This window comes from Bos taurus, chromosome X (assembly GCF_002263795.3).
Source record: "Bos taurus isolate L1 Dominette 01449 registration number 42190680 breed Hereford chromosome X, ARS-UCD2.0, whole genome shotgun sequence".
NCBI classification, from domain to species: Eukaryota; Metazoa; Chordata; class Mammalia; order Artiodactyla; family Bovidae; genus Bos; species Bos taurus.
The window spans coordinates 93,945,085-93,961,153 of NC_037357.1; the positions used below are offsets into that span (position 1 = coordinate 93,945,085).

The 16,069-nt window shown below is 38.7% G+C and overlaps 1 protein-coding gene across 1 annotated transcript; it reads right to left on the reverse strand.

The window, feature by feature from the left end:
• Positions 1-1,140: 1,140 nt before the first annotated feature.
• On the reverse strand, positions 1,141-2,329 carry SPIN3 (spindlin family member 3). The gene is given in 3 exon segments (XM_015461725.3): positions 1,141-1,566; positions 1,569-2,026; positions 2,028-2,329. Coding segments are annotated over 3 exon segments (771 nt in total). The 5' UTR covers positions 2,276-2,329; the 3' UTR covers positions 1,141-1,501.
• Between the last annotated feature and the right edge of the window lie 13,740 nt (positions 2,330-16,069).

The following is a 16,069-nucleotide window of genomic DNA, read 5'->3' on the forward strand; positions in this document are numbered from 1 at the left end:
AGATACTACGCAAGTGGTTGATTGTACCATCATGAGTCCCAACGCCACATCTGTGGAAGTCCATGGCCTGGCTGTTAGTGCTAATGGAGATTCTCTTAGAAACCCAATGAGAACACATTGGTTTTGACTGGGTGCTTCTCTCCAAAACTTTGCATATTTTTCAACATTTCCAAAGTTGACTTTCCCTAATGCCTTAATAATGGAAGATACAAGGCCCATTCCATTACTCATTTTTTTGCTGAAATAGGGTTCACCCTTATCTGCATATGAGTTTCTTAGGCCCAGCCAAAAAACAGGATAAAGCTGAAAAAACACACTAACAAATATCTATTAGATTTCTATCTACTAATGCCAGCGTTTAAAACATTAAAGCACTTAGAATATGACTGTCTTTTGATCATCTAGTATATGTTTCATAGTCCTGCTAGGACACCATAATAAATGAGCTTACCAATTCCTACAAGGAAGCAAAGTCTATTTTCAGTCTTTTTAGTTCTAGCAAGTGCCTTTCCCACCTCATATGCTAGGACTCAGAAGTCTTCTAAGAATCTAATGAAAATGTAATCTAAACATTTTCAAAGCATGCCTTCTAGCATGGGAAAGAAATCTGTATCTCAGCCTGATTCCAGTTTTTTGTTCATTTTAAGGTCCTGAACAGATCTGCCAACCATGCTAAACCTAGCCTTTACCCTGTGACTGAGGACTCTAGCTAGAGCCTGACATAATGCTCCCTTGGGCTGGCAAAGCCCAATTGTGTTAAATTCTGTCTGCACAGCCTATGTCTGTAAAAACCCACTCCATGTCTGTCGGTACAAGCCAGAGCTATTGTAGACAACAAAAATCCTAATGCCATGATTTCTCCAGTTGCATTTGGTTCCTAAATGCTTACCCCTTAACAATTTTGTAAGATTTCTCAGCCTATGCACTAAAATACAAAATAACTGCCCTCTTGATTTTGAACCAAGTTGAACAATAAGTACAAGAATAAGACTTTCAGTACAGTTGGAATTTAAAATGCAACTTGGATGGAAGACCAACATGAGCCTCTCATTCCTTTCCCAAATTAGACATTTGAAGTCACCTAAGGGGTGGGTTGAAGTTGCCAACATACTTAGCCAGCCATATTGAATGTCTCAGGAAGCTTCACACTTCAGTGAAGATTGTCTAAATGCCCAAAAGAATGAGGCAAGAAGTCTTCAGTTACCTTTAGTCTATTAACACCACCCAAGGTAAAAATATGGGCCAATGAATGTCAGACTTTACCCTTCTAATTAGATAAGTCAATCATTCTAATGTTGGGAGGAACACATAAAAAGTTAGAGGTAAGGGCAGAAGGATTCTTCAAAACATGTCTGGGAGGGTGGAAGTTTTATTTTTTTGCCAGGAAAATATGTGAAAAAGAGGAGAAGATGGTTCTTACAAATTGTAAAGCAATCAAGACTTTTTGTGTGTTCAGATTCTACAATCTGTCTCACATATTTGGCAAATTTCAAAATGACCTCTAAGATGTTTTTACCAAATCATAGACATAGATATGGAAATCATCATCAAATTTGATGAAGTACAAGAGGGTTTTGCTTCCACCTGATGAATGACCATGCCAATTCTCTTGGAGCCATCCTCCTTGGCATATTCCACTTGTTTGCCTAATAGGCTGTCTATGACTTCTCCTGGCTCCCTCTCTGTGAGAGGAGAATCATTGGAATCTGGAAGGATGTGTAGGTCACCATCTTTATAATCATCTAAGAGCTGGTACATATATAATACAGGATCTTTCTCATAGGTAATGTAAAACCACGTATTCATGACAGGTGCCTGAGCTAAGACCATCCCCCGCCATTCATTTTTGGAACCTTCCTCTGTCTCAAAAATATGTTCCACTGCTTTGCCAATCATAATTTCCATTAAGTGTGTATCACTGATTCTAGATGATGCAACTCTATTAGGAAGGACTTCAAGTGATGACAGTCTTTCATCTCTGTGAAGTTCCAATCCATAAACACAGTCAAATCCATCATATTTTATGATACAGAGAGGGATTTACAGGTATCTGATCCAGAATGGTTCGCTTCCACTCTCTTTGAGGTTCATCTCCGTCTTTCCATCCATGCCGAATTCTGCAGCCCACGATATTCCTTGGAGGGTGGGAGATGGGTCTGCTCCTATGCTTCTTGTGTGCAGCTTTTCTCTTCATCATGATAACAGACACACTGGCATGCCCTGAGCCTGTCCTGGACCGCTGCCCAGAAGCCGTTTTTGCGAGCGGGGTCTTCATGCCTGCGCGGAGCAGAGTAACAAAGCAGCCCAATAAAGGAAATCAAGAAAAAATAAATTCAATGCATGACATGGTGAACTTTATCTCCTAAAGAGTGCACTCCATGCACACACGCCCAGACGCCCGTTTTCCTCTAACGCTAGGCAGAAAAGCTGGAAATCCCCTGCACCGTGCGTGCAAGCAGTAACCTTCCTCCCTAGCTAGTTCCAGCTACGCTAGTGCTATGGAGTTCTGGTTGTAGTCAGAGAAATAGAGGGCACCCCTTTATTCCTCCCGTCCTGCGTCCAACACTGTCCAGGCCAGAGGGCAGAGACTCCCCCAAGCAGGGGATAGCGGGCCTCGAGTGCCCAAATCGGACACCTCGCTGCTGCCTCCGCTGGGAGGCTGTGTCAAAGGAGGACCAGCAGACGGCGAGTTAGGTGCTTGCAAGAGCTGGGAGGGAGGATCTTTAGGCGAGGAGCGTATCAAGTGGGCTGCTGGATAGGCGGACAGGACGGCGGCAATGTCTCCGTAACTCTACTCGGGGGGCGCCTTCCGCTCCCTCTCGGTGGCAGCGGCGGCCCCTCTGCCACATCGGATTCCCACCAGTCACTGCAGCCGCCAGTCTCCTCCCTCTTTTCCGTAGAGCTCAGCTTCCTGCCAGGAGAGAGGCCTCTCCTTCCCGTCCAGCACCTCGCCCTCCCCTACCCGCAACTCTCCATCCACCACTGCCTTGGGCGTGGGAGTAGTTCTTTGGTTCCTTGCCCCGCCCCTTTCCAAAATCTGGACCGGCCTGCCCAGCAAATCCCCTCTCCAACCGCCTAGCGCCGCTTCTTCAGTTCTGGGCTCCCAGATTCCCAAACCCCATCCGTAACTCCATCTCTGTACTCCTGCCGCATCTGCTTTCCATCCTCCAGGAATTTGCCCTTTCCTTTCCCCCTGCCATTCTGGAGTTACTCTTTATTAAGGAAACCTGCCTTTTCCTGTCACTTAAGGGAGTTTGAGGTTGGAGGAGAGAAATGCACAAGTGCTCAGTCTGCCATCTTGATTCAGTATCTCGGTAATTTTTACTGACTGGTAGTCAATGAAGCAGATATATTTTCTGGATATATTTTCTTGATATATCCAGATATATTACTGGATTTATTGAGGATAATATTTTTTTCTTTTTCACCGATTACAGAGAAATTGTATGGAAAATGTGGGCATGGTATACAACCTAGCAAATCGACAGGAAGAAAGTAATCAACTATAAATCCATCTCGTATGCACCAAGGCTTATAGCAAAATATTAACACTTTCCATTGTCTTTATAAAATAAACTCTTACAAAGCTGGGATACTTTTGCATATGCTTTTTCATGGGGTGTCCTTTTCCATATAAAATGAGTATTTAATGAGTTTACTAGATATTGTCTGAAATGTTTTGTACTGGCTTCACTAAAATTAGCATAAGGACATTTTCACAGTTTAACCATTCTCTACAATTATGTAAAGTTTAAAAATAAAATAAAATTTAAAAAATTTAAAAAAGTACTTATAAAATTATACTTGCATGCTTATAAAATTATAAAATTTATACTTATAAAATTATACATGTATACCTGTGGTGGATTCATTTTGATATTTGGCAAAACTAATACAATTATGTAAAGTTTAAAAATAAAATAAAATTAGAAAAAAAATTATACTTGATTATTCTCTTTAACAGAATAATAAAGACACAAACTTACAATCAAAACAATTATTACAATTATAACAAGTAGTATTTCAACACTGTTACATCTTAAGCCTATGGAGAAAGACTTATTTAAGCAATGTTCAACCATTTTTGTTTTCATTACAGCAGTGGTAGTGGGTGTGAAGTAGTATTTCACTGTTGTTTAATTTGCATTTCGCTAAGGACTAATGTTCAAATGACTGCACAATTGCACTCATTTCACATACTAGCAAGGTCATACTCAAAATCCTCCAAGCTAGGCTTCAACAGTACATGAACCAAGAACTTACAGATGTACAAGCTGGATTTAGAAAATGTAGAGAAACCAGAGATCAAATTGCCAAAATTCATTGGATCATAGAAGAAGCAAAAGAATTCCAGAAAATATATATGCTTCACTGACTATGCTAAAGCCTTTGACTGTGTGGATCACAACAAACTGTGGAAAATTCTTCAAGAGATGAGAATACCAGACCATCTTACCTGCCTTCTGAGAAACCTGTATGCAGGTCAAGAAGCAACAGTTAGAACCAGACATAGAACAACAGACTCTGTTTCCAAATCAGAAGAGGAGTACATCAAGGCTATATATTGTCACCCTGCTTATTTAACTTATATGCAGAGTACATCATAAGAAGTGCCAAGCTGGATGAAGCATAAACTGGAATCAAGATTGCCAGGAGAATTATCCTTCAATTAAAAACTTAAGAAATATTTAGAAAAGCATAATATTCTCTAGGTCCATCCTAGTGGCTGCAAATGGTAGAATTTCATTATTTTTTCATGGTTGAGTAATATTCCATTGCACAAATTACAGAAGACCTAAATGGACATTTCTCTAAAGAAGATATACAGATAAAAAAGAGGCACATGAAAAGATGCTCAAAATCACTAATTATCCAACAAATGGAAATCAAACTGAAATAATATATTACCTCATGTCAATCAGAAGGGCCATTATGAAAAAGTTTACAAACAATAAATGCTGGAGAGGGTGTGGAGAAAATGGAACCCTCCTGCAGTATTGGTGGACTGTAAATTGGCACAGCCATTATGGAGAACAGTATGGAGGTTTCTTAAAAAGCTAAAAATGGAGCTACTATTCTTTCACAAAACATATTTTCTTGAGTATAATTACATCTATTTTCATCAGAGATATTGCCATGTAATTTTTTTGGTGGTGTCTTTTCCTGGTTATATTATCAAGGGAACACTGGCCCATAGAATGAGTTTGGAAGCATTCCTTTCTCTTCAATTTTTAAAAACATATTAAGAAGGATAAGCATCATTAACAAACTGAAAGATAAAGACCATATGATCGTCTCAATAGAAACAGAGAAATTCAACACCCATTTATGATAAAAAAAACTATCCAGAAAATTGGCATAGAAGGAACCTACCTCAACATAATAAAGGCCATAGACAACAAACCCACAGAAAACATTCTTAACAGTGAAAAACTGAAAGCATTTCCTCTAAGATCAGGAACAAGACAAGTGTGCCACTCTTGCCACTATTATTCAGCATAGTTATGGAAGTCTTAGCTAAGGTAATCAGAGGAGAAAAAGTAATAAAAGGAATCCATACTGGAAAAGAAGAAGTAAATATCTCACTCTTTGCAAATTACATGATATTATACATTGTGTTGACTATACATTGCTGTTGTTCAGTTGCTCAGTCATGTCCAACTCTTTGTGACCCCCATGGACTGCAGCATGACAGGTTTCCCTGTCCTTCCCTATCCCTCGGAGATTGTCCAAACTCATGTCCATTGAGTCGATGAAGCCATCCAACCATCTCACCCTTTGTCACTCCCATCTCCTCCTGCCCTCAATCTTTCCCAGCATCAGGGTCTTTTCCAGTGAGTTGGCTCTTCATGTCAGGTGGCCAAATTATTGGAGCTTCAGCATCAGTCCTTCCAATGAATATTCAGGGTTGATTTCCTTTAGGATTGGCTGGCTTAATCTCCTTGCAGTCAAAGGAACTCTTGAGTCTTCTCCAACACCACAGTTCAAAAGCATCAATTCTTTGGTGCTCAGTGATGTCTCTACTTTTTATTATTTTGTCTAGGTTTGTCATAGCTTTTCTTCCCAGGAGCTAGCATTCTTTAATTTCATGGCTGTAGTCACCATCCACTGTGATTATGGAGCCCAAGAAAATAAAGTCTATCACTGTTTCCATTTTTTCCGCATCTATTTGCCATGAAGTTATGGTACTAGGTGCCATGATCTTAGTAATTTGAATGTTGAGTTTTAAGCCAGTTTTTTCTCTCTTCTCTTTCAGCTTCCTCAAGAGGCTCTTTAGTTCCTCTTCACTTTCTGCCGTTAGGGTGTTGTCATCTGCATATCTGAGGTTATCTCCCAGTAATGTTGATTCCTGCTTTTGAGTCATCCAGCCCGACATTTCACATGATATACTCTGCATATCAGCTAAATAAGCAGGGTGACAATATACAGCCTTGATATACTCCTTTCCTAATTTTGAACCAGTTTTTGTCCGGTTCTATTGTTGCTTCTTGACCTGCATACAGGATTCTCAGCAGGCAGGAAAGGTGGTCTGGTATTCCCATCCCTTTAAGAACTTTCCATAGTTTGTTGTGATCCACACAGTCAAAGGCTTTAGTGTAGGTTTTAGTATAGTCAATGAAGCAGATGTAGATGTTTTAGATGCCACCAGAAAATTACTAGGGCTAATCAATGAATACAATAATGTTTTAGGATACATAATTAATACATAAGAATCTCTTATTTCCCTATACTAACAATGAAAAATCAGAAAGAGAAATTAAAGAAACAATCCCCTTCAACATTAGAGTGAAAAGAAAAACATACAAAGGAATAAAGCTACCTAAAGAGACAGAAGACAAGTATGCAGAAACTATAAGACACTGATGAAAGAAATCAAAGATGACAAAGACAGACGGAGAGATATACGTTGTTCTTGGATTGGAAAAATCAATATTGTCAAATGACTATATTGCGAAAAGGAATCTACAAATTCAATGCAATCTCTAGCAAACTATTAATGGTATTTTTTACACAACTGGAACAAAACATTTTAAAATTTGTATGGAAACACAAACGACACTGAAAAATCAAAGCAATCTTGAGATAGAAGAATTGAGCTGGAGGAATCAACTTTTCTGACTTCAGATTATACTACAAAGCTACAGTCATCAAGCAAGTATGGCACTGGCACAAAAATAGAAATACAGATCAGTGAAATATGATAGAAAGCCCAGAGATAAGCCCACACACCTATGAGTACCTTTGACAAAGAAGGCAAGAATGTACAATGGAGAAAAAGCAACCTCTTCAATAAGTGATGCTGGAAAAATGGGGCACCTACATGTAGAAGAATGAGAGTAGAATGCTTTTTAACATCACATACAAGAATAAACTCAAAATGTGATTAAAAAAACTTAAATGTTAAGGCCATGAACTATAAAATTCTTAGAGGATAAAATAGAGAGTACATTCTTTGACATAAATCACAGTGAGATCCTCATTGACCTGCCTCCTAGAGGAAGGGAAATAAAACCAAAAGAAATAGGACCTAATTAACCTTAAAATATTTGCACAGCCAAACAATAAACAAGATTAAAAGACAACTCTTGGAATGGAGAAAATAATTGCAAAGGAAATGACTGACAAAGGATTACTCTCTAAAATATATAAACAACTCATAGAATGTAATAGTAGAAAAACAAGCAACCCAATCAAAAATTGGGCAGTGAAAATTTGTTCAAGATGGCAGAGTAGAAGTCTTCATCTCCTGTGAGAGCACAGAAGTCACAACAAGCTGTCAAACAACCATGTAAAAGAGGACACTGGAAGCCACCAGAAAAAGATACCCCACATCCAAAGACAAAGAAGAAGCCTCAATGAGATGATAGGAGGGGTGCAATCACAATAAAAACATATCCTGTATTTGCCAGGTGGGCAAACCACAAACTGGAGTACAATAATATCAAATAAGTTCTCCCATTGTTATGAACATTCTGAGCCCCATGTCATGCTTACTAGCCTGGGATCTGGCAAGGGGGCTGGGAATCCAAAGGGAATCTGACTTTGAAGGCCAATGGGATTTGCTTACCAGACTTCCATAGGACTGGGGAAAACAGACTGCACTCTTGGAGGTCACAAACAAAATCTTGCACCCATCAAGACCCAGAGAAAAGGAACAATGACCCCACAGGAGACTGAACCAGATCTGTTAATGTTGGAGGGTCTCCTGCGGAGACATGGTTTGGCAGTGGCTCAAAGCAGGGACAGGGACAATGGTAGCAACAGTCTTGGGAGGTGTTCATTGGTGTAAGCTCTCTTGGAATTCACCATTAACTCTACTGTAGACCTCGTAGACCTCAGAGTTGGGTTGCCTCAGACCAATCAACTAACACAACCCCACTCACAAGCAGATATTTTAATTAAAATTTTAGTGAGCATGGCCCTGCCCACCAGAGCAAGGCCCAGTTTTTCCCACCACCAATCCCTCCCATCAGGAAGCTTATACAAGCCTCTTAGCCTCATCTACAAGAGGCCACATGGAAGAAAAAGAACCACAATCCCACAGTGGCTAGAATAAAAATCACATGAAAGAAATTTAATCAGAATGAAAATGCAGAGTGTTATCTCCCAGATAAAGGGACAAAATAAAACCCCAGAAAAGCAACTAAATGAAGCAGAGATAGGCAAACTTCCAGAAAAAGAATTCAGAGTAATGACTGTGAAGATGATCCAGGGCCTCAGAAAAAGAATGGATGGGATATAAGAAATGTTTATCAAAAACCTAGAAGAAGTAAAGAACAGAGACGAAAAATATACTATAAGGAATCAATAGCAGAATAACTGAGGAATAAAAACGGGTAAGTGACCTGGAAGACGTGTGTACGTGCTTAGTCACTCCAGTCGTGTCCAACTCTCTGCAACCCCATGGATCATGGCCCACCAGGCTCCTCTGTTCATGGGATTCTCCAGGCAAGAATACTGGAGTGGGTTGCCATTTCTTTCTCCAGTGAGAAAGTATGAAGTGAGTGAATTGAAGTCACTCAGTCGTGTCTGACTCTTTGCGACCCCATGCACTGTAGCCTACCAGGCTCCTCCATCCATGGGATTTTCCAGGGAAGAATACTGGAGTGGGTTGCCATTTCCTTCTCCAGACCTGGAAGACAGAATGATGGAAATCATTGCTGCAGAAGATAGTATAGAAAGAGAATGAAAAAAAAAAAAAAAAGAATACAGCCTAAGAGAACTCTGTGACATTAAATGCACCAACATTCCCATTATAGGGGTCCCAAAAGCAGAAGAGAGAGACAGAGAAAAGACCTGAGAAAATATTTGAAGAGAGAATAGCTGAAGACTTCTCTAATATGGGATAGGAAGGGCTTTTAGGGTAGCTCAGCTGGTAAAGAATTCTCCTGCAATGCAGGAGATGCCAGATCATTTCCTGGGTCAGGAAGTTCCCCTGGAGAATGGATAGGCTACCCACTCTAGTATTCTTGGGCTTCCCTGGTGGCTCATATGGTAAAGAATCAGCCTGAAATGCAGGAGACCTGTGTTCGATACCTGGGTTGGGATGATCCCATGGAGGAGAGCATGGGAACCCACTCCAGTATTCTTGCCTAAAGAATTCCCATGGACAGAGGAACCTGGCAGGCTACAGTCCATGGGGTCGCAAAGAGTCACACACAACTGAGCAACTAAGCACAGCACAATATGGGAAAGGAAATAGTCAATCAAGTCCAGGAAGCTCAGAGAGTCCTAGGCAGGATAAACACAAGGAGGAACACAATGTGACACATAGAAATCAAACTGAAGAAAATTAGACATAGATAAAATACTAAAAGCAACAAGGGAAAATGACAAACAGCATACACGAAAATTCTCATCAGATTATCAGCTGATTTCTCAACAGAGACTCTACAAGCCAAAAGGGAATGTCATGTTATATTTAAAGTGATGAAAGGGAAGAACCTACAATCAAGAATAGTGTACCCAGCAGGACTCTCATTCAGATTTGATGGAGGAATCAAAAGCTTTCCAGAAATGCAGAAGTTAAGAGAATTCAGCACCATCAAACCAGTTTTACAACAAATGATAAAGAAATTCTCTTGACAGGAAACACAAGAGAAGGAAAAGATCTACACAAAATAAATCCAAAACAATTAAGAAAATGGTAATAGGATCATACATATCAATAATTACCTTAAATGTAAGTGGATTAAATGCACCAACTAAAAGACATAGGCTGGGCAGATACAAAAACAAGACCAGTATATATACTGTTTACAAGAGAACCACCTCAGACCTAGGGATACTTACAGACTGTCCATTGACAGACTAATGGATAAGGAAGTTGTGGTACATATACACAATGGAATATTACTCTGTAAAAAGGAATGCATTTGAGTCAGTTCTAGTTAGGTGGATGAACCTAGAGCCTATTATACAGTGTGATTTAAGTCAGAAAGAGAAAGACAAATACAGTATATTAACATATATAATATGGAATTTAGAAATGGTGGTACCAACGATCCTAAGTATAGGGCAGCAAAGGAGAGACAGATGTAAGGAACAAACTTTTGGACTCAGTGGGAGGAGAGGGTGATATGACTTGAGAGAACAGCATTGAAACATATATGCTACCATATGTAAAACAGATAACCAGTGAGAGTTTCATGTATGATACAGGGCACCCTAAGCCAGTGCTCTGTGATAACCTGGAGGGATAGGTTGCAGAGGAAGGTGGGAGGGGAGGTTCAGGATGGAGGGGACACATGTATACCTATGACTGATTCATACTGATGTATAACAAAAACCATCACAATATTGTAAAGTAACTATCTTCCAATTAAAATAAATAAGTGAATTAAAAAAAAATGACATAGACATAGACACATATATTCATAGGCAGATGAATATATGTGCATGTATTCACTTCCACTTACCATATCACTCTATTTAATGCCCCAAATTGTATGTAACTATCTTATGCTGTTAGTTTAATCATGTTTCCTTTATGGCATGCAATTGTAATTATCTTTTATTTTTGACTGGCTATTGATAGTGAAAACTAATTTTTTTTTTTTTTTACTTTTGTAATTAAGTAACTGTTATTCACATAACACCAGTGAATCATGATTGTATGTGCTCAGTCAGTCTTTGTGGTCTCATGGATTGTAACCCGTCAGGTTCCTCTGTCCACACAATTTTCCAGGTAAGAACGCTTGAGTGGGGTGCCATTTCCTACTCCAGGGGATCTTCTCTACCCAGGGGTTGAACCCACAACTCTTTTGTCTCCTGAATTGGAAGGTGGATTCTTTACCACTAGCACCACCTGGAAAGCCTTTGGTCAACAGTAAATAATAGAATTGTATATCACTAAAATTATCATTTAATAGTGAGATAGTCAAATCCTGGGCAGATTGATAAGAAGTCCAGGTGTCCCCAAGGAGAGAGGGGTCTGGAATTCCCAAGCAGGAAGAAAAGACAAACTTTTTTTGTCCATTTACAGTCCTTAAGATTATATAACAATAATGTATCCTGCTTGAGGATAGTCTCTGGAAAAAACCTTCTTGCTAATCCTGTTATCTTAAGGTGTAAATTATGGGAGTAGGTCTAGTGAGGTCTTTCAACCTCCAGACATTCTTTTGATTCACTGTAAAAACTAATTAGAGAGTATATAACTCCATGGCTAACACTAGCAAGGGGGTACTCTTTCTGCCCCCTTCTGATGCCTATGTCAGAAGCTTTCTCTATCTCCTTTATACTTTAATAAAATTTGTTACACAAAAGCTCTGAGCAATCAAGCCTTGTCTCTGGCCACGGATTGAATTCTTCTCCTCCAGAGGCCAAGAATCCTGGCATCTCTGTGTGGTTCAGCAACAACCTTTCAATAGAAACACTTGTAATCATTTTTTAAAATCCAGACACATGTCAGAATTATCATGGAAATTTTTGAGAAGTACAAATTACCGGGTATTGTGTGTTTTATCCAAAGTTTCTGATGTGTTTCTAATGGACTTCCATGTTTAAAAACAACTGAAATATATGATGACCTTTTATCTTTAACTACTTTGTTCTACTCTTTCTATTACATATTTAGTGTTCCCATTTCATTTGTTTTATGTTTTCCAATTTTTCTGTCTCTTTTTTTCCTCAAGCCATTATCAAAGCATAGTATAAAAGTTTTTGTATACATATGTGGAGAAGCTCTATAAAGTCAGCAAAATCAAGACTGGGAGCTGACTGTGGCTCAGATCATGAACTCCTTATTGCCAAATTCAGACTGAAATTGAAGAAAGTAAGGAAAACCACTAGACCATTCAGGTATGACCTAAATCAAATCCCTTGGGATTATACCGTAGTAGTGACAAGTAGATTCAAGGGATTAGATTTGATAGACAGAGTGCCTGAAGAACTATGGATGGAGGTTCATAACATTGTACAGGAGGTGGTGATCGAAACCATCCCCAATAAAAATGCAAAAAGGCAAAATGATCATCTGAGGAGGCCTTACAAATAGCTGAGAAAAGAAGAGAAGTGAAGGGAAAGGAGAAAAATAAAGATATACCCATTTGAATGCAGAGTTCCAAAAAATAGCAAGGAGAGATGAGAAAGCCTTCCTCAGAGATCAATGCAAAGAAATAAAGAAAGAAAATAGAATGGTAAAACTAGAACTTTCTTCAAGAAAATTAGAGATATCAAGGGAACATTTTATGCAAAGATGGGCAGAATAAAGGACAGAAATGATACGGACCTAACAGAAGCAGAAGACATTAAGAAGAGGTGACAAGAAGACATTGAAGGACTATACAAAAAGATCTTAATGACCCAGATAATCACGATGGTATCATGGATGTGAGAGTTGGACTGTGAAGAAGGCTGAACACCGAAGAATTGATGCTTTTGAACTGTGGTGTTGGAGAAGACTCTTGAGAGTCCCTTGGACTGCAAGGAGATCCAACCAGTCCATTCTGAAGGAGATCAGCCCTGGGATTTCTTTGGAAGGAATGATGCTAAAGCTGAAACTCCAGTACTTTGGCCACTTCATGTAAAGAGTTGACTCATTGGAAAAGACTCTGATGCTGGGAGGGATTGGGGGCAAGAGGAGAAGCGGACGACAGAGGATGAGATGGCTGGATGGCATCACTGACTCAATGGACATGAGTCTCAGTGAACTCCGGGAGTTGGTGATGGACAGGGAGGCTTGGCGTGCTGCAATTCATTGGGTCACAAAGAGTCGGACACGACTGAGCAACTGATCTGATCTGATCTGATGATCACTCACCTAGAGCCAGACATCCTGAAATGTGAAGTCAAGTGGGTTTAGGAAGCATCACTATGAACAAAGCTAGTGGAGATGATGGAATTCCAGTTGAGCTATTCAAATCTTAAAAGATGATGCTGTGAAAGTGCTGCACTCAATATGCTAGCAAATTTGGAAAACTCAGCAGTGGCCACGAGACTGGAAAATATCAGTTTTCATTCAAATCCCAAAGAAAGGCAATACCACAGAATGTGCAAATTACCACACAATTGCACTCATCTCGCATGCTAACAACATAATGCTCAAAATTCTCCAAACGAGACTTCAACAGTACGTGAACTGAGAACTTCCAGATGTTTAAGTTGGATTTAGAAAAGGCAGAGGAATCAGAGATCAAATTGGTAATATCTGCTGGATCATAGAAAAAGCAAGACAATTCCAGAAAAACACCTACTTCTTCTTCCTTGACTACACAAAAGCCTTTGACTTGTGTGGATCACAATAAACTGCGGAAAATTCTTCAAGAGATGGGCACCAGATCCCCTTACCTGCCTCCTGAGAAATCTGTATGCAGGTCAAGAAGCAACAGTTAGAACTGGGCATGGAACAATGGACTGGTTCCAAATTGGGAAAGGAGTACATCAAGGCTGTATACTGTCACCCTGCTTATTTAACTTATATGAAGAGTACATCATGAGAAACGCTGGACTGGATGAAGCACAAACTGGAATCAAGATTGACAGGAGAAATATCAATAACCTCAGATATGCAGATGAAACCCTTATGGCAGAAAGCGATGAGGAACTAAAGAGCCTCTTGATAAAAGTGAAAGAGGAGAGTCAAAAAACTGGCTTAAAATTCAAAATTAAAAAAACAAAAATCATGGCATCTGGCCCCATCACTTCATGGCAAATAGATGGGGAAACAATGGAAACAGTGACAGACTTTATTTTCTTGGCTCCAAAATCACTGCAGATGGTGACTGCAGCCATGGAATTAAAAGATACTTGCTCCTTAGAAGAAAAGTTATGACCAACCTACACAGCATATTAAAAAGCAGAGACATTTCTTTACTGACAATGATCCATCTAGTCAAAGCTATGTTTTTTTCCAATAGTCATGTATGGATGTGAGAGTTGGACCATAAAGAAAACTGAGTGCCAAATAATTGATGCTTTTGAACTGTGGTGTTGGTCAAGACTCTTGAACACCCCTTGGACTGTAAGGAGAGCAAATCAGACAATCCTAAAGGAAATCAGTCCCCGATATTCATTGGAAGGACTGATGCTGAAGCTCCAATACTTTGAACACCTGATACAAAGAACTGACTCATTGGAAAAGACCCTGATACTGGGAAAGATTGAAGGCAGGAGGAGAAGGGTATGACAGAGGATGAGATAGCTGGTTGGCATCACCAACTTAAGTGATGGATATGAATTTGAACAAGCTCTGAGAGTTGGTGATGGACAGGGAAGCCCAGCATGCTGCAATCCATTGGGTTGCAAAAAGCCAAACATGACTGAGCGACTGAACTGAACTGATTATATATATATATATAATATATAGTATAATATATTATATATAATATATAGTATGTATAATATATATATTTTAGAAAACTTATGAATTTTTGCCAAGATAAAAACTTTGATTTTGATTCCAATTGTTTAACATAATATGAATAGAATGCTATATTTCAAATTAATATTCCCTCAAAACTTCGATGTATTCCCATGTATTTTGGCATCTAGTATTACTGGTAAAAGTCTAGGAAGTTTATTTTCTTAGTGATTTAAAAAAAAAAAATTGAATGGAGTTTGAAGCTTCTAATCCAATTCTGAGAATATAAAGAAATACCCTGTTGTAAAAAAAAAAAAAAAAACCTGGAAATTAATATGTGATACAGTATTATTAATTAAAGTCCATATTTTGTTTAAAATTCACAAAATTTTATATAATATATATTGTCTGTTTTCATGCCTTATTCGAGATTCCATGTTGTGTTTAGTTGCACTGAGCAGCTTTAGCTACTTGCAACAAATTCTGGCAAATTTTCTTTTCATTTTTATTTTGTTATAAATATTTTATAATTTTCCTTGTTATGGCTTCTGAGTTACACCCATCAATTAAAAGTGGATATTTAGTAGTCAAATACATGGGGCGTTTAAAGTATCTTTGATATTAATTTCTCATTTTGATATTAAATTCTCATTTAAATATTTTCTTCTCTGCAATCACCCTCTGTGTTTTTTCTTTTTGTGTGTGTGTGTGTGTTTTTTCAATCTTCTAACTTTGAGGCTTTCAATTGCTCAGTCCAAGATTTCTCTTGGTAAATGTCACATTGCACTTGAAAATATGTCAGTTATATTCAAATATCTTTTGATATTGATTTCTAACATAAATCCATAGTGATAAGAGAAAAGACCCTGTATGATATCAATACCTTAAGACCATGATATTTTTTTATTTTATTTTATGCCCCCGGATATAGTTCAGTGTCTCCTAGTTCACAGCATGGAGAAGGCAATGGCAATCCACTCCAGTACTCTTGCCTGGACAATCCCATGGACAGAGGAGACTGGTAGGACACGACTGAAGTTGGACAGGATTGAAGCGACTTAGCAGCAGCAGCAGCAGTTCAGAGCACATTCTATGGGAACGTGAATATAATTTGTATTCCACTGTTGTGTGAAAATTATATAAATCTTAATTATGTTGAATTGGTTCAAAGTTCTTTTCAGGTCTACTGTATCCTTCTAATTTTATGTATATCCATTCTATTAATTTTTGAGAGTTTGATATCTAAACTCTGACCAAACATTTTAATTT